The following is an 18,667-nucleotide window of genomic DNA, read 5'->3' on the forward strand; positions in this document are numbered from 1 at the left end:
GGGGGGGGGAATCGCCACCGGTTTCACTTGTGTCATTCACAGCCCTAGGGATATGTCTTTGTACTGGGCCGTGTTTGCCTTAGTGGTCTTTAACACTCCTCCGATGTCAAAGGCTGTTGGTAGGATACGGTGTGATCCAAGAGAAGTGAAACCAGACCCCTCAGAGCTGGTGCTGTGCTCCTCGCAAAATGAGCTGCAGTTTTCAGGCCACAGATCTGCACGCCGGGTAGGCAGAGGCAGGCGTCTGTTGGAACAGAAACTTGAGTCAGCTCCTCGCAGGTGCTCTTTGAGATTGTAAAGAAATACTCTGCAGGACATCTGAAAAAAAATTATAAGGAAAAGCGGTAGTTTTTTTAATTTGAGACCTGCTTAGTGACCCAGCAGCCTGTGCACTAGCAAAGCCACTCTTTGTGACATGCTGATTTCTAGTAATGCAGGTGTGAAGGGAGCCAGGTCAGTGCATTTGGGTATCCTGAAAGCTGCAGAACTGTATGGGTGTCTCTCTGTCTGTATTCTGGCCATTGCACAGCAAATGAGCAGCAGTCACACTTGAATTATAAAAGAACAGGGATTGTAGTTGTTAGTCCGAAGTGCATTTGAATTGCCTGGTTAGTTTTGTTCCTTGTCTTTCGTGGTGCTGCTTTTGTAACTATAGTGTACTAATTTGTAGTAGGACATGGCAATGTGGATTCTCATTGTGACCTTTTCTGCAGAAAAGTATTTTTCACTCACAAACATTTTAAATAAAATCCAGAAGTTCCTCAGCTGGGGAGGAAGAGTCATAGAATGGTTTAGATTGGAAGGGACCTTAAAGATGATGTAGTTGCAACCCCCCTGCCATGGGCAGGGGACACCTTCCACAAGAAGCTTTGCCCTTCAGAGGTTCCCTGTTTCAAGCAGTTATTATTGGAGTTTTTGTTTGTGAATTATGAAGCTATATTTCATAATTATGTGTATCCTAACTATAGTGTTAGGATAACTAGGATTTAAAAAATATCAGTGCTTTTCTTTAATACTGAAAGAGCAAGTGTACATTTTGTTTGTGCAAAGGTTATTTAGTTGTAACCTATTGAGTCATGTATTCACGATGAGGAGAGAAAAACTGATGCCTCTTATAAAAAGAGAGCTTCCATCACCCATAAGTAAATGGTCAATACTGTTCACGTGCTGTTTCTTTGTGGACCTGATCCTTGCATGGAACTTTTGATGAAGAGTCTGCCTCTTAGCCTACAAAGTATTGTGGAATGTACAAGCTGTAGGTCTGGCTGCCTTGCCAGGGGAAATAAGCATAAGTTAAGGGACCTCTCCTATCTCTGATGTCTTCTGTGTTGGTGTTGATTTTTTAAATTTTATTCAGAGTGTTTTATGAACATTAATTTGTATACAGGAGTAAGAAATATCCTTATTTATTACAAGCCTTCTTGACTGAAGTTATTTAAGAAGTTCTAGTACTGCCTGATAAGTACAGTCATGTTTCATTTGATTATTGAGTAATCTTTTATTCTTTTTCTTGTTTACTACTCCAGCTGCTCCTTATTACCTACTACCTGGAACCACTGCTATGAATAAAAATGAAATCTGATCATGGGACAGTGTTTTACAATAACTGTAACATAAAAATGCATTATTTGTGGTATTTCTGTTCAGTGTCTGTTGTGTCTCAGTGGTTGTGTAGTGTCAGCAGCTGCAAAATTACCTACCAGTGGAGGTCAAAGGCAGAGTGAACAGCAATTCTGTGTTTTGAGAAGTTTGATTCCCCTCTCAATAGTCACTGTGCACACACACACAAATGGAAAGTTGTTAAAATGTTGGTAACCTGTTTTAGTGTTTATTTACCTCAACATCATTGACTCAACACAAGACTGGAATAGGCATCTCTGGTCATCAATTCTGCTTACTTTTTGTATTAACGCAACTCTTGATCTGTGTTATGATGGCTGCTGGGCAGCCTACATTTATTTAGTGAAGTAATAGAATGGTGTTTTGTTTGTTCACTTGGATTCTGCAGTCTGAGGAAGAGGCTTTTCCAGAAGCTTCTTGTCCTGATTAGAAATGTTTTCTCATTTCTGGCCTAAGCTTACTTACAGTTGGTTTATGCCTTTCTGTTCTAAGTCTTCCAGTTAAAAGAGTCTTTCTCCTCCTTAAAGTATATCTCCATCATGTAACCATAGAAATAAAATGTATCTGTTTTAAACCTTTGTTTTCTTAAGCTGAGCAATTCTGGTACTTCTAAGGTCTACTGGCAAAATAGGCTTTCCATTTCTGGAGAGCAGTTAATTTTTGTTGTCTGTAGGTCAGATGATTTAAGATGTAAACAGTGTTCCAGTCTTCATTCATTCCAGCTACTTCTCTTCCTGTGTTGGAAGTACCTCCTTTAATAAAACCTTCTCCTTAACTACCATATGTAAAAAACCTGTAGATTGCATGCTTTGGCCTTTGGTTGTGTCTCTCCTGACTTTTCTCTGTGTTCGTGATCACTTTCACCTTGGTGAGTACACTTCTTGTAGGCAGTATTTAGTAAGTAGAAAAATATTAATAGAACCAGTTCCTACACCAAGGGCGCTGGCCTTTGCTTCAGTGTCCTGACTTTGGTGGCTTCCCTGCTTTTTGTTAATCAGTTAATGGGTCTGTAACTCAGACTTCAGAGCAAGACTTTTGCTTTTAGGTTTAATTTAAGTCCCAGTCTAACTGGTTACAAACAAGTGCTGTCAAAAGGAAGTTCATGGGTAGGATGCTGTGGATGATTTTTGTAGAAATTCTCAGATAATTGCTAATTATAAGATGACCTCAGAAACTTGAGAAAGAACAGAGAGACCTGCTTTTAACACTCTAGGTGGATTCATTGCTAATTGTATGTTTTAATTGATGGTACAAGTCTTATTGAGTAGGAAATTACTCACTGTAGGGCATCAGTTGGAGTGCCTAATCAGAAAGCCCCACACATTCAGTGTAATATGCTGCCACTTTGCTAATGCTAATGCCCTTTAAGACGTTATTCCTGTTACAGTTCTGGGGGTGTGTGGCAGCTAAGAATTGACCCTTTTGGTTTTGTCAGAGTCAATCTTTTTACTAGTGAATAATTATATAACAGATTAAAACCCACCGTTTTCTGGAAACTGCTTGTATGCCATCTGTTGTCCTGTGGTTCAGAATGTACTTTAGGCACTGGGCTAATGGAATCATATGCAGGGTTGGTTAGGCTGGCATTTAGTGAACTGCCTTGCAGAATTAGGGCTGTCCTCCTCATGGACTAGCCTGTGTATATGACAGGTGAGAGAGAAAGATGGAGAGCTTAACCTGGTCTTGGCTTTTCAATACTGGAAGAACAAAATGCAGAAACAACCTCTAAGGTTATAGGTGATGTCATGCTCTATAAGGAGAAATTCTGCCAAAAGTGGTATCTAAAAAAAGATATTGTCAGAAATCTGTTAAGCCTGTCAGTCAGGCAGTAGTATGCTTAGTCACCAAGTTATTTAATCCTCTGTAGGCATGTGAAGACTAATAGGCTGGTGGCCTTGGAAGTTGAAACCTTCCATCAACAAGTCAGGTTTAGCATTGGCAGTCGCTGTGCACTTAGTTCTGCCCAGAACTTGTTCCCCTGCCTTCATCTATGAGATCTTACTGTAACATTGTTTTCCAGGGATGGGATGTCCCAACAGAAACAATCAACTCATCTTTGATAGGCATGAGATCGTTAACAAAGAATCCACAACAAAGCTGACAGTATTTTCAAACTGAATTGGGATTTTTTTTAGTTTGCAGTTATTCTGAGGACTGATGTCTGAGGCATTGCATTTTTGTGTTTTGGCATTATATCATGGGGCAAAGAGTGCCAGTTCTGCCAGATTTGAAGAACAAGGCTTGTGGCAGAAGGAAGCTCTTCACTAGTTGTCCTCTAAATTGCCCAGAAGGGAGGCAGAAGGGAGCAAGTAGCTTTGCCTGACAATCAGGCTTTTTGTCCATGGCATTCAGGATTGGTAACTACTTTTCAAAGGATAAAAGTGCTGCACTCCACATCATTCCACACATACTCACCCCACCAAAAAAAATCCAAAAAGCAACCAATAACCAAAAAGGCATCAGTTTCAGTGTTGAAACAAGGATTTGCTTTATTCCTTCTGTGTCTATGTTTCTGATGCTTTTTAGCCATTGTTGCCAGATTTCTCTAGAAGTGTGCTGTATCATTTATCGTGTTTAGAGCATCATCATTTTACCAGCATTACTACTGTCACTTTGCAACGTGGAAAGATCCTGCTGTCCTGTTTCTTTAAGGGAATGCTCTTGATGTAAAAATTTCCCCAACAACTCAGCCTATCGAGGTTTTCCTCTTTGAATCTGTAAAGCTTGTTTAAAAGCATGCCTAAAGGCTTGTCTCTCTCAAGGAGTACTGTGCTCCGGCAGGAACCAGGGGAGCACATTTTGGCTATTTTTAGCTCTGGTATAAAGTAGATGCTGCAGGGGGTGGGGGTCATAGCTCTGCTTGCAGAGAAACCGGTTAATGCGCATGAGCTATAGCAGATTACTTGAAGTCAAGAAGATTAGAGAGGGGGAAAGAGCTGCTTTTGCTCTTTGGTTTGTTCTTTTTCTGCATGTGTCAGCATTCTGGGAATACAAACCTTCTTTATATTCAGTTAATTTCCTTCCTTAGTGTTTGTTTGGATCTTTCACAAAACAGCACAGAAGAGAAAGGCATTGAAAAACAGGGATGTGGTTGCAGAGTTTCAAGAATAGGCAGAGATAACCAGGAAATGTGTGGATTTATTTTTTTTTCTGAAGGGATGCTGTTCCTTTTTAGTCTTATGAAGTGGATGAGTTGAGAAGATTCTAAACAACTTCTGCCTGTCCCACTTAGTTCCATTCTAGATTTTTATTTTTTTTTAAAAAAAACAACACAAAAAAAAGCTGCATGAGCAGAAGATACAAAGCCCAGCCTTCTGTGGAGCTCACTTCTCTAGCAGCCTCCAGTGGAGGTTCTCTGGTGCAGGCAGGCGTATACTGTTGGGTTTCTCAGGGCAAGAACTAGCAACCTGTCTTTTCTCTCTCCAGTCCAGTTCCATGAAATGTTGGAATTTAATCACTTTGGGGATTGCACAATATGTCAAACTTGACTGAAGATGCAAATACAGTAGTTGGCAGGGGACTCATCAGTAGAAATATGTGCAGTGAGATCATATTTACCTTGTTTGTTGACAAAATCAAGCTAAATGATCTCTCGGTCTCATCTCCTTATAATGACTGTAAATATAATTAACAGCTTAACTTGACATTTTACTTGAGAATCAGTCTCACAGAAAGAAAAGATGCATGATAATCTTCATACTTGGGGATACTGAAAAACTCCAACAGCTGCTGACTGCGCTGAGGTGCTAGTTCAGAGAAACATAGGAATCTCTTTTCCTGAAAGTTTAGCAAGTGTTATTCCTACTTTTCCATAGGAAGTAAAATCTTTGCTGAGAAGCAGAGTTTATTCATTATGTTTTTGTGAAACTAAGCTTTTTTTTTTTTTTTTTTTTTTTCTTCAGTGGTTTTAAAAGTAAAATAACATAACCCTTGTAACAGAAAAGACAACCTTCTGAATATGGACTACTGTAATGCTACCTTACTAAGGTGGAAGATGGTCTAAAACAAGAAAGAGCTATTTGTTCTAAAAGCAGTAGGATATTAATTCTGAAGCATCTGTTACATTAACGTTCCCACATGAATGGTTCATAAGGAAAAGCTTCACTCATTTTAAAATAGAGATTAATTAAAACTGTATCTATTTTATTTGAATAACTTATTTTAGGTGGGGTTTTTTAATTGACTTAAGCCAATTTATGCTATTCTGAGTTAAGTCACTCCATAGAGTTCTCTTAGCTTTATTTTTCTTTAGTTTTGATTTAATGAAATGGTTCTGCTTCTGATTGAAAGTGATTTCTTAAAAAACAAATCTGTGAAAACAATACTTTACGTGCAGTCTACAAACACATTAGTCTTCTTATGAGATTTGTATTGGATGGCTTGTGGTTAAGGCCACAGAGGCTGTTTAAAGAATAATCAAAGGATAGATGTAGAGCAAGGAAAGAAAAGGGATGTGTGAGAAAGAATTATGATATAGAGGAATTGCTATTGTTGTAATCTTACAACTGTGTGGCTCTCTTACGTACCTCTGCTGTTGTGGAGACCTGGCAGATCTTGACTATGTACTGACCTCTGAAGATGGAGGCTCTGGATAGTTGGTATTTACCAGCATAAAGGAAAACAAAAATTGTATTCAGGTTGAACAAAGTGTTTAATTTACAAGTTTCTTCAGATGCTGTATAGGGCAGTAGGCTTGTTGCTCTATCAGCGAACAATTTTCCTGAACATTGCTACCAAGTCAATGTATGGTTTTCACAAGAGATTAATTGAAAAAGCAGGGAACTGAGCTAGTGGCTTGTTGCTTGGGGTTTTCAGTTGTTCTGAGCATATGTTGATGTAAACTTCTCTTAATGTTCTGTATTGATGCTGTTGTCAGTACAGGTTAATTTTAATAACTGTGGAGTTATTTCCTTTGTCTAGAAAATTACTGCATGCTTAGAACTAAAACGTTTATTGGGAAATAGACTGGGAAAGGTTGGCCCATGGAAACATCACTCTGTTTTCTCTGCTTTGTACTGTTCTCAGAATCAATTGCAGAGTACTGTTTTATTTGGCTTTAGGACTAGGAAGTCAGGTGCAAGCCATTATCAATAGCCCCTGAAGTAAAAAAAAACCCAAACAAACCACAGCTCTCAGATCTCTTGGTGTTTATTCAGCACAAAGCAGAGGAAGGGCAAGGCCTCTCCACTGCATGCTACATACTGAAGATGGAATATAAAGCTAGATGAGTGCCTGGTGTGATTTGGCACTACAGTTCTTTTGGTTGGGGCTGTGAGGTTCTAAGTTAGTGAGCAACTGTAACTAGACCCATCTATCTTCTCAGTTTCAGAGTGGAAAAGGGGGAAGAATCTGGATTATAACTCAACTCTTTCTAGTGGAAGTACACAATACAGATTTGGCAATATTTTTTGCTTCTCTAAAATTAGATTAGAAATAACAGCTTGTCTATGCTGTATTCAGTAGAGTTCCCTCACATTTACCTTTGTTTTCTTTATCTGCAGCCTACTGAAAAAAAGGGAGAGGAAAGCAATCATTTGCTAAAGCTAAACATAAATCTCTCTTAACTCTAGAATGTCTGATAAAATAAAATAAGCAAATTTACTTTAGCTGCTTGCCTGTAGCACAAGCTACATAATGGATTACAAGTATTGCCGGTGATGTCCAGCTATGAATAAAGCCAGAGCGTTCCCCTGTCTAGGGATATTACACTCTGTGTGAAGGCAAGTGGTGTTCAAATGTAAAAGGTTACAAAATAGGCCTTGATGTACTAGATTAAAATGAGGCAGAAAGATGGTCCAGCAGTTTTAAAAAGAAGGGGTGAAATGGGTTTATATCTGAATCTGGCAGGCCTTGTGTAAGTATTTTTTTTCTAGGTAGAACAATGGTGACCTCTAATAGTGAAGGCCTGGTACCACTGATGACAAGCTTCCTGGCTTTAGGGTAAATCATGTTGCAGGAAGTATTAATGAGCAAGCAGAAGGCCCACACTCACACTGTCTCAACAGTTTTGCAGAGGGAACTGTAGAACCTTGTATCTTACCCACAAGGTTTCTGGTGGCTGACAGGAAAGAGAAGCCCAGCAAGAGCATGTTCTCAGGGGACAGTTTCCTCATAAAACAGTCATACAAATATTTAAAGAATGGAAGATACCATCAGTCAGAAAAAAAGGGGTTATACTTTTACCTCCTTTGTGAGTCAGTTTCTTGGTTTTGTTTACCTGCAGTGGCTTGTTTAGTTCATTGCAGTAAAGTTTTAACCTAAACTGCTAGTGTAGGTTTCAGCATGTTGAAAATGCTTCCCTAATTCTAAAACAAGAATGCAATAGTAACTCTACTCTTGGTTTTAGTATTTCAGATTCCCAGTGTTCACACTTTTGAGACGCATTTCAATTATTGCTTGCAACTCAGGCTTGTTGTAATATATGCACATAATAAATCTTTGTCTCTTTGTATTTCTAGGTCCACTGGCCTTCTTTCCTCAGTGGAAGCTGAAACATTATGATGTTGTTGTAGGTGTTTTGTCAGCTCGACATAATCATGAACTGCGCAGTGTTATAAGGAACACTTGGTTCAAGCACCTGAAAGAACATCCTGCACTGAGCCAACGGTAATCTCTAGTGGTTTGTAACCTGGGGCTTTGGTGGGTGGGAAAGACAGTAATGATTAAATACCTTGACTTAACCCTTTTTGGGTGTGCTTTTTGTTGTTTTGTTTTTTAAGTATTTCCTTTTTTTGCTTTATTTGTGAGCATGTTGTACTCTGATAACATTTAAAATCTGCTTAGTAGTGTAGAAGAATACTTCTTGTTCTGGGCTGTAATGTGAATAAAATATGATTGACTGGTCAGTGATGTATAAGATGTTCCCTTTTTTGTGTTGTATTGTACGCTTTGTATGGTAACCAACTTGAAATGCTTAGTAATTCAGGATAATTGAAAGAAGGCAGGATAGCATTTCACAGAATTGTCATGTTTGGAATGGACCTCTGAGATCACTGAGTCCAACACAAAAAAATCCAAACAAACACAGACAACCACACACACTCCACCAAAGGAATACCCACCAAAACCCACCTACACCCTTGGGCCACTAGAGCATGCCTGGAAGTGCCACATCTACAGGTTTCTTGAATAAGTCCAGGGATGGAGACTCAACCACCTCCCTGGGCAGGCTGATCTAGTGCCTGACCCCTCTTTCAGTATAGAAATTCTTCCTGATATTCAATCTAAACCTCCCCTTCCGTGACTTGGGACTGTTTCCTCTGGTCCTGTTATTATTTACTTGGGAGAAGAGGCCAACAGCCAACTCCCTACAGCTTCCTTTTAGGTAGCTGTAGAGGGCTTTCTCCTCATCCTTGGTTGCAATGTTCCCTCCCGCATCCAGTAAGGGATGGAGATGGCTGTTTATTTATTGTTGATGTATTTATAGAAGATTTTTTGTAGTCCTTTAAGTCAGTGGCCAAGTTGAGCTCCAGCTGGGCTTTGCCTTTCTAATTTTCTCACTGTATGACCTGACGAGATCTCTGTACTCCTCTTGAGTTGCCTGTACCTTCTTGCAAAGGTGGTAAACCCTCCTTTTTTCCTAAGTCCCAGCAAAAGCTACCTGTTCAGCTAGGCCAGTCATCTTCCCTGCCCTTTGATCTTGATTTGGTGAGAGACCCACAAAAAAACCTCTTATGAGAGCTTCAGCTGTAAGATTTGGGTTTATTTCCCACTGAACCAGGTGCATAAAACAGCAACAGTGTGGTTGACCAGCAGCACCCTTCCTGATTGCTTGTGTAAACCTGACAGTCTGTACAGAGCTCTTCTTGCTGAGAAAGTTTTCCTGCAGCTCTTTCCTGAAAACACTGATAGACCTCACATCTTGGTATCTGTCTTGAAAGCTGTTTACCATTCACAGATTTGTTGTGAGTGTGCAGTTTGGAGTGAAGCATAGCTACTTCAGTCATTGAAAAATCTGACCTTTCAATAGGTTATATGGAGTTCTGGGAGGATATTTATCTGCTAGGTGAAAGACAGGCTAAGGATTCTCTTGCTCTTTGTACTGCTTGTTGTCTCCTGACTGTGGCACAACTGTGACTGGCGCTGGAAAGAGCAACCTGTTGTGTTGCTACAACCCAAAATTGAGATATGTCATTTAAACAGATAGTCTGGAATCCTTGTTCCTACTTCGATGCTATGTGTCTTTTTTTCCTTATTTGTTTTATTGCTTTTTGAATGCAGAACATTTAAACAGTCTTGAATTAAGTAACGAAGCCAGGAAGGGAAAGGCAGGCCTTTAGGATCCATCAGTGTTGCCTTAGGTCATTTTCTCATTAGTGTTCTGGCTGTCTTGAATCCCATTCTCAGTTGCCAATCTTCTGTGTCCTCATTATGAAACAGAAAATGCTAATGTGGGTTTGGTATTGAGCCCTTATGAAGGGATTCAAGGGACTCATATTCTTAATCCTGTGAAAGACATGCTGTTGTGATGAAATAAATTTACTAAGTGTGGAGGAAGATAACTGGTGTTAATAAAACCAAATTATTTTAGTGTCCTTGTGAAGTTTATAATAGGTGCGCATGGTTGTGCTGTGCCAGTGGAGGACAGAGAAGACCCCTACTCCTGCAAACTTCTGAACATCAGTAACCCAGGTATAGAAGTTAATTTTTAAAAATTCTATGGTCTGAACTAGAACAAATATTCTGATAGTAGTTTGGGGTGCTTAAATAAGCCAGCAAGTCTTGAAAGTAAATGCTGCCTAGAGCTTGCAGTTTTAAGAGTTGCATAATCTTGTAAGTACAATGTGTAGGCATGAAAGGGGGAGATCTTTGGGGGTATTAAGGAGAGGCCACAGACCTTTAATGGATTTGCATTTTCCTTGTGTCGAGGGACAGTCTTTCCCATATAATGTACATTTTTACTCAGTCATTGTGTCAAATTAAGTTGGGGACTGCTGAAATGACCTGGTGCAGTGTCATATGTGAAGAAAGTAGCAGGGTGCCAGAGTCTTGAGTGTCAGATGGACTCCTCTGGTGACAAAGTGAATTGTAAGCAAGTCTGGCTGATAGGTTTTTCAGATTCCACTCTAGAGAGAGAACAATTAAGAAATGAACTGTAGGGGGAAAAAAAAATGCTACCATACAAGAATTCCTAACTGAAGTTGTAAATCCTTCATGTCACTTTTTTTTTTCTGTTTAATTTTTGCTCTTTAATTGCAAGTTAACTGATGACTGCTTGGCACTTAAGCCATGATTCACCATAAAATGAAACTTCTGTTACTTTCTCTTGGAATGGCAACATCAACTGCTTAACCAATGTCCCAAGAATAAATGATACCTCAGGGCTTAGAGAGGTGATCATGCCAAAAAGCAGGCAGCCAAATTAAGTGGAGGTGTATTCCATTTTGATACGTGAATAATTATTTTAATATGCTAATACACAGGTATTCATGCAGTCAAATAGCATTTTTGTCTTCAATCAGTGGATTTATTGTGTTTCTAGTCTTTTCCCTGTGGATAAGTAGGCATTGACTTGCAAGTTCTTGTAGCCTGCAGATTGCTGTGCCACTCTTGAGTTTCTCCTTGCTTCAGTCTGCAGTCAGTTGTATTTTTTTCAACCTCCAGCATTGTGCATGTGTGAGCTGTGCCAATTAATAAGAATATTTGCATTTCTCCAGTGTGCTTTGTGTGTGTCCAGTTCAAGATTGATGGAGTCTTCTAACATTGTCTCTGCCCTTTCGTTTTCATACAGTTTTGAATCAGGAAATTGAAGCATTCAGTCTCCCAGAGGATGTACATTCTGTGCTATCAGAAGACAGAATTGTCAGTGTGAACTTCCGTGTACTTTACCCCATTGTCATTACGAGTCTTGGGGTGTTTTATGAGGCTGATGGGGTGGGATTCCAGAGAAACATCACTGTAAAACTGTACCAGGCAGAACATGAGGTAGAGTATTGTAGTTGTCTTTTGAAAGTGGACTAAAGCATGTTGTCTCTTTATGGTGGATTAAATTCTTACAGCAAGTGACATGCTGCATTGATGATTTAGAAGTGCTTAAATGACAAGTGTATGAATTACATTTTTGTTCTGTTGCATTGTAAATTCTTATTTCAAAGATATACATATACACACACATCCTGGATGAGGAAAAGATGAAATTCACAAAGTGCTAAGAGTTAATTTAAATGCCCTTTTGAAGAAAGCACTTTTATGTAATTCCAAGACACAATTTTGATTGCATTTGAGGTTCTAAAATATCAATAATTATTAAGGAATAAAAATCTGTTGAATATATTTAAACACATTTGCAGAAAGACATAGGTGGTGCCTTGAAGCAGAGAGATGCACAAGAACAGTAGTTTTTAACCTGTCTGACTTGTGGCAAGACATTTTGAGATTAATAAAAACTGGTATTATTTATAGCTAATAATCAAACTTTAGTGTTATTTCTCCCCTCTCCTAAGCTGTTACAGATTAGTTACAAGTTAGCTTAGTGCTAACCCAGAGGGGAAAAAAATCATAGAGCACGATTATTACATTTGGTGTATTTCATTTATCTTTACCAATAACTTCATAGGTAAATTTCAAGACTTCTGGCTATGCTACAGTAGAAAGAATTTTAAATTTAAGCTAAATATTCAAATTAAGTACAGAAAATATACTGAAGTATGGCTTTTATGGTTAACTTCCAAAGAGTTTGGTTTATAATAGGAAAAAAATAGATTACTGTAATATGGTTTATATTTGCTAAATGGTAGAACTCTAAATGTTTAGAGCCTAATAACTTGATCTTCATTAGGTTTTTACTTCCAGTGAAGGAGAAAAATTAGTATCATAGTGCTTGGAGACAGTTTTCTGAAAATTTGGCATCTGTCAATGTAGCATCTTTATGTCATTTGTTATTTTGTAAGAGCCATTTGGTGGCCTAAGTCATTTAGTAGTATCCTCTGTTGCAATTAATAGTAGTCAGTTATTTAAATAGAAGATAAAAAGTCTGTAAACTGGGAGATGAGTCTGAGTCTTTCAGACAATGTGCTCTGTTGGTTGGATTCTAGCTGAACTTATCCTCTTGATCCATTGTCGCTTGCTTCCTCTATATCAATCCAACACAAATTCTGTGGCGTCTGAGAATAAAATTTTCACTAAGTTTTATTCAATCTGTAAGCCTCTTTCCATTGTAACTAACTGAGACAATAAAGATTTGCATAATCTCATAGAATGTTAAATGTCTGTTTTGTTTTTTCCTTTCTGTTGTTCACAGGAAGCTCTCTTCAGTGCTCGCTTTGGTCCACCAAGCTGTGGAGTACAAGTGAACAGGTTGTGGTACAAGCCAGTGGAGCAGTTCATTTTGCCAGAGGTATGTGCAGTACTGGAACTGCCTGCAATACTCTAAACTCAGCTGGATTAAAACTGCCCTTTGCTTGAGGCAGAAAAGGATAAGTGAAAACCTCTAGAATGTTACTTGAGGGGATGTGCTGAAATCCAGAATATCTTTTTCACCATCTCATTATCACCAGTAATTATAAAGAAAAAGCCTGAAAAATACCAATTTATTGAGGAAGTAAATTGACTTTTCAGTTTCTGAGTGTAATTTTTACCTGCTTCAAGTCTGTGGGAGAGTTTACCAGAGAATGGAACACTTTGTTGTCCCTCCTGCTTTTTCAGACATTAGCACACATGACAGGGAGGGGAGGATGGTGCAGATTTCTGGGGAACAACTGGGAAAGTTTTTTGCTTCTGATGTCTTGGATATAACAGCAAGCTATGTCTTAGATTTGCAATGACAGTGTTAGTTGAATAGTTGTAATTGAGAAGCTCTTACTGAGAGCTGCTGAAATTTTAGTTATTCCTTTTCTGGCAGCTCTAGTGAGGAATTTTGCAGTCTTTGAACCATGCAAGGAAACAAGAATTAGAACTTCAAGAAGATCTTCAATAGATTCTGTCTGTAGTATACTAGATAGAGTATGTGGCACACAGAAGACTGACATTTGGGTTTTCAAAACCTGTCAGTATCCTCTGTGTGGCATGTGGTTTTCTTAGCTTTTTTCTTTTTTCCTTTTTTAAAATTTAAGTGTACACCCCTCAAATCTGGGAGAAGACTGTTTATTTTGGACAGTAAATGAGTGTTAGCATTCTTGCTTGTTCTGAGATACTGTTAGCTATGTTAATGAGGCAGGGTCTAAAGGTTTTGTTGTTGTTTTTTTTAAACTTCCTTGGGACTGGGAATGCAGTCCAGGAGTAGCATTTTGGTACAGGGATATAGAACCTACTTGTGGCTGCTTAGGAAAGAAGGCAATTAAACACAGAAAAAGCAGAATATAGGTAGGAAAAAGCCTGGTGTTACAGCGAAGGTTTAGTGAATGCAAGTTGACTCAGAATGAAAATTTTAGCTCAGTAGACCCTCCCAGGTAAAAGGAATTATTCCCGGTGGACCAGTGATCTTCCTCTAGATATGTCAGCTGACTTTTTAGGCTATTACTCTTATTTTAGTATTCTCCTACATTACTGGACCCTTGCTGCTATTTCTGTAAGTTATCCTTGGGTCTGGGTTGTTTGCTATGAAATAAATGTAATGTTTTATAAAAGAATGGAGCAAGACATGATGGGGAGGAGAGGACATTTGCGGCCAGTTTAATCCCTGATTTATTCTGCTGGCTTTTTAAGAAGGAATGCATTTGGAAACCTACTCTTTTTAAGAGTAATTGCAGCTGGTTTATTATTTCAAACAGTTTTTACTGAGTACTATGCAAGTTCATTATGCTGCAGGAGACCTTTTGTGTGAGCAAACCTCTTGCAGTATTTTGTGCATATATTTTGACAATCTATTTCGATATCAAAATGATTCAGGCTTTACTTTCTAAAAAAGAGTATTGATTACCCAGCAATTTGGTAGTATGATATGTAAGCCTTTTCCCTGTAAAACTTTGTTCTGATATACTAAAATGGTAGGCAGCTGTAATTTTGCTATAAATGATGGCATTTTTCCTCGGAGGCAGATGGGGAGTATTTCATTTAGAAGGGTGATATTAGTATTCATATATTTCTTTGTGTGGGCATCCTTAATCTGATACATGTCATGTACTGAATGCTTACAGGATAACATGATGTTTCCAATGTAGATTAAAAGAGTTTATTCCCAGCATGTAGTCTCCTGTGACACTTAAAATGCTGAACCACACAAGATGATTCAGAGGAGATAGAATGCCCAGGTGTTCCTATCTGCTTGTTTGAGAACAGTAAATTTAGTGAATTGTTTAATTGTCACAAGATAGTTTATGAGACAATATCTATTCTCTGCCTCTCCACCTTCAAGAAGTAATGGATTGCACAGAATATTGAAGAGTTTAATCTTCCAACTGAAGTGCTTCTCTTTCTGCTCATCTTTGGGAAAGGGAGGGAAATGCAGCATTACAGTAAGCATCTGGCAGGCCAGATTGTCAAAGGCAGAATCAATCATTCAGCTTTGGAATGTCTGAAAGCACAGAAAAGCAGAACGACTAGCTGATAACTAAAACTCACACAGGGCTCTTACAGCCAAGTCTTAGCAATGCATGCACTTTGTCAAAAAGCCTGGGACCACTTGCATGAAAATGGGACTCCCTACTATGCTTACTCTGTATTACTTAATGGGAAGTAGTTGGAGAAACAAAAAGCACAGCACTGTTTAACATTAGGAAAGGACTTTGGCAGAGCTGCATTATGTCAGTACACCTGTTTGGAATTCACTGTAAATGCCACTGTGTCCTGGCAGCAACTAGGCTGGAATTTAAATGGGGAAAAACAGATGATGTAGTCTCAGGTGTGCTACTAATGTTTTGCTTTAAGCATTTTCAGACCTTACCTTTCATTAAGCGGCTTAGAGTAAGAATACTTGAAGGCTGTAGCAACTAGAAAATGTACTTACAAGCCTCTCAACCTGGAAAATAATGATAGTTTGTAGCTTTAGGACACCTTGCACTGAGGTTCACTGGTAATAACTGATTAAGACTCTAGGTACATGTTTGAAGTCAGTAATTGTTAGTGGTGAGAGTTCTAATGTTTCTGTGTGCTGAGAAGTGAAAGGACTCACTAAACAATTTACCAGGTTGTGTCTGTAAACAGGCACAGAAGCCAGATTAGAGCACAGTCCCTGCAGGAAAAGACATGGGAATAGGATTTGACAGCCACTGCAAATAGAGAAATTGAGCATGTGGGTTTTACTGTGCCAGGTGTTCAGGGGTCCTGCCACTAAAAATGTCTTAGCAGTGGTCTGTGTGTTTTGATAACTGGAAGGTAATTAAGCAAGGGGGAGTCAGTGAGCGTGCAAGTCAGGCTTGAATAAACACTGACTAGCTCCATTATTAGATTATAATGCTGCCATTATAAATCATAGATGAAAGGCTTTTGAAATATGCAGCTGTCATTAAATACCAAGATTGCTGCAGATGTTAAGACCTATTTCTAGAAGCAAGAATTGAGCTGAACTCAAAGTTGGACTTAATGGTGTCATTAACTGGAAGGTTTCTGGAAAAGGTTTCTGGAGTACAAGGAAGCTAAAATGGGGAAGAGCAGAAAGGTTAATACAAGTAAACAGACTTTCCACAGCAACAGAGATGCATCTACAAATAGTCAAAGCAAGGTGTTTCTCCATTCCAAGGTCCACACTAGCTACCAGTGTTTTTCCTATGACACTGGAAGAAACAAAATGGAATGCACTCATCTAGCAGTCAGGGGTATAATAACCCTACAATGACTTTATACTGCCTTGACATAAAGGTGAAATTCCTTTTAAAAAATTGAAGAACATAATACTACCAGTACTCTTACCTGTACAACATACCACTTGTCCCTTTGCATGTTCTCCAGGATCTTCAGGAGAGTCTTATATAAAATGGGTAATAGTTGGGCTGTTAAGTGGATCAGTTTCAAGATGAGATGAAATGCTTCTAAATGCAAGAGTTTACACACGTACATGTATGTATGTATACATCTATATACATATAAAACCCATGGAGTGACATAACTTAAATTGACATTTGAAACCAGAAATGTTAAAGATACTCGCATATCTTTCTCCTTGTTTCCCTACCAGCCAAGATATAAAATCAGAGTTCTATGTCTCTCCTGCAGTAGCTTCTGACAGCTTTGCCAGGATAAAAGTGGCTTTGAGTTTTGCTGGTGTCAGGATTAGGTCTCTGATCTCTGCTTTTGGCAGATAACTAAAAAGCAGGACTTGAATTCCCACTCGGTTTTGACTATTCTCTTTGTAGTGCAGGATTTCATAGTTGATTTAAAAAAATTCACTTCATGTCACCTTTAAATGCCATCTTAATGATGTTAGAAAGCCAAAACCTTTTACACTAGACTTCTGTTGAAGTTTAATATTTCTAATATAGAGATTCACCATTAGGCTTAAAAGCATGATTACGTGCTACTGAGTTGTATGGATTTATTTCTTTTATGTGCAACATTTTCATTGAAGTGTAAGTAAAATGTCTATGTTGTGCATTCAAGTTATGTGTTGCCTGAAGCTGACTATTTTAAAATGATAACAAAAACCCCAAACCCAACAAACTGGCTGATTTTCATCCTTTGAAGATTTGACTACCTGTATAACAGTGTTTTGCTCTCTTACCAGAGTTTTGAAGGTACTATTGTGTGGGAAAGCCAGGATCTTCAGGGCCTAGTTTCCAGAAACGTTCACAAAGTGATGGTGAATGATGGAGGGGGTGTTTTCAGAGTCATTACAGTGAGTGACCTCACCTTTCCTTCCACCATGTTTCTATTTTTCCAATAAGTCTTGGCTATTTAATGTTTTGCTTTCCTGTGTTTCTCTGTAAATTATCTGCACTAAAATCCCAGTTGATGGGATTAAGCCTGCTTTTTGGCAGTCTCTCTTCCTGTCAAAACATTGCTTTCTTAAGCATTCTGTGTTGTTGCAATTTAGACAGAATAACTACATTTTGCTCTCTAGTCTTCTAAAAGGTTCAATTTCTAGTTTTAGATAAAACTTCAAAAAATGCCACAAAACTCTACAGTCGAAAATCTTAGTCTTTCCTTGTGCAGGTTGCTAACCAGAAGGGCTTTAAATTAATTTAATTCTCAGTTGCCAGAGAACTCTACACTTTAAAATTGTAGAGAAAAATACATCAGTAATGAGAGATGAACTAAATTATTTCTTTCCATTAATCTGTCTCTAGCAGGCAGGGGAAGGGTCACTGCCACATGAACTCACAGAAGGTGTGGAGGGAATAGCAGGTGGCTTTATCTACACTATTCAAGGTAGGTCTGCAAAATGTAGTATCACGTTTGATATTATGATAAGACAGGAACTTTAAGTTACTTTTCTGAGATAAAATTCATGCTGTCTCTGTGAACCTGATCCCCTTAAGTTTTCTTTTATTAGAAACAATTAATTTATTTCTGTTTTTCTTATGCCTAATGCAGTGTCCTGATGTGGACATTGTTGGCTTGCCCTTTGCCAGCTACTCCAATTGACCTGCCTGTTTTTGTCTTTTTATTGACAGAAATAGTTTTTGTCTAGACTCTCTTCTCTGTCCTTGTTTTTTGTTATCCAAATGTAAGTTAAAAAATGTGCAGTGAAATCTTTTCCTGATAATTTTCACTTTTTTTCAGAGTCCTGCTACTGTTGGGATTACTGTCTTACGATGTTTTATATTAACTACTGACAAACAGTGACTACCTAACACAGCCTGCTTTTCCACCCTGGCTGTTGCTGTTTCACACCTAGTTCAGCATAATGTTTAGAGATTATAGGAGCCCTTTCCAATTAAGATTACAGCCACATAGCCCTGGAGTTATGTATTCTTATCAGTCCATCATAGCCAATCTAAGCAGTGACTTTCAGAGCATTATTCCTGTGTTTTTGTAGCTAGGCCTGGCAGATATCATTGGGCAGTCCTGTTGTCTTATCTGTATAGGAGTCTAAACTGAGGTGCTATAAAGCCCTTCCATCCTCTTTGTCAGAAAGTCCTTCAGTACCACACACTATATCTCCTTACCAAGAAGTCCAGTATTCTTACAGTATTTTTTTTGCTTTTACCTTCAGTGAGTTTTGTGTTGTGGTTCA

The 18,667-nt window shown here is 38.5% G+C and overlaps 1 protein-coding gene across 1 annotated transcript in view; it reads left to right on the forward strand.

Moving 5' to 3' along the window:
- The first annotated feature begins 52 nt into the window (after positions 1–52).
- B3GALNT2 (beta-1,3-N-acetylgalactosaminyltransferase 2) overlaps positions 53–18,667 on the forward strand; it is a 26,972-nt gene continuing 8,357 nt past the window's right edge. Inside the window, exons 1-7 of the mRNA XM_009997601.1 lie at positions 53–119; positions 8,079–8,226; positions 10,151–10,251; positions 11,351–11,544; positions 12,860–12,955; positions 17,216–17,326; positions 17,781–17,859. Of these exons, the coding sequence (XP_009995903.1) occupies positions 53–119; positions 8,079–8,226; positions 10,151–10,251; positions 11,351–11,544; positions 12,860–12,955; positions 17,216–17,326; positions 17,781–17,859 (796 nt within the window). The remainder of the gene's footprint in view (positions 120–8,078; positions 8,227–10,150; positions 10,252–11,350; positions 11,545–12,859; positions 12,956–17,215; positions 17,327–17,780; positions 17,860–18,667) is intronic.

Source organism: Chaetura pelagica, unplaced genomic scaffold (genome assembly GCF_000747805.2).
Source record: "Chaetura pelagica isolate M959 unplaced genomic scaffold, ChaPel_1.0 scaffold235, whole genome shotgun sequence".
NCBI lineage: Eukaryota > Metazoa > Chordata > Aves > Apodiformes > Apodidae > Chaetura > Chaetura pelagica.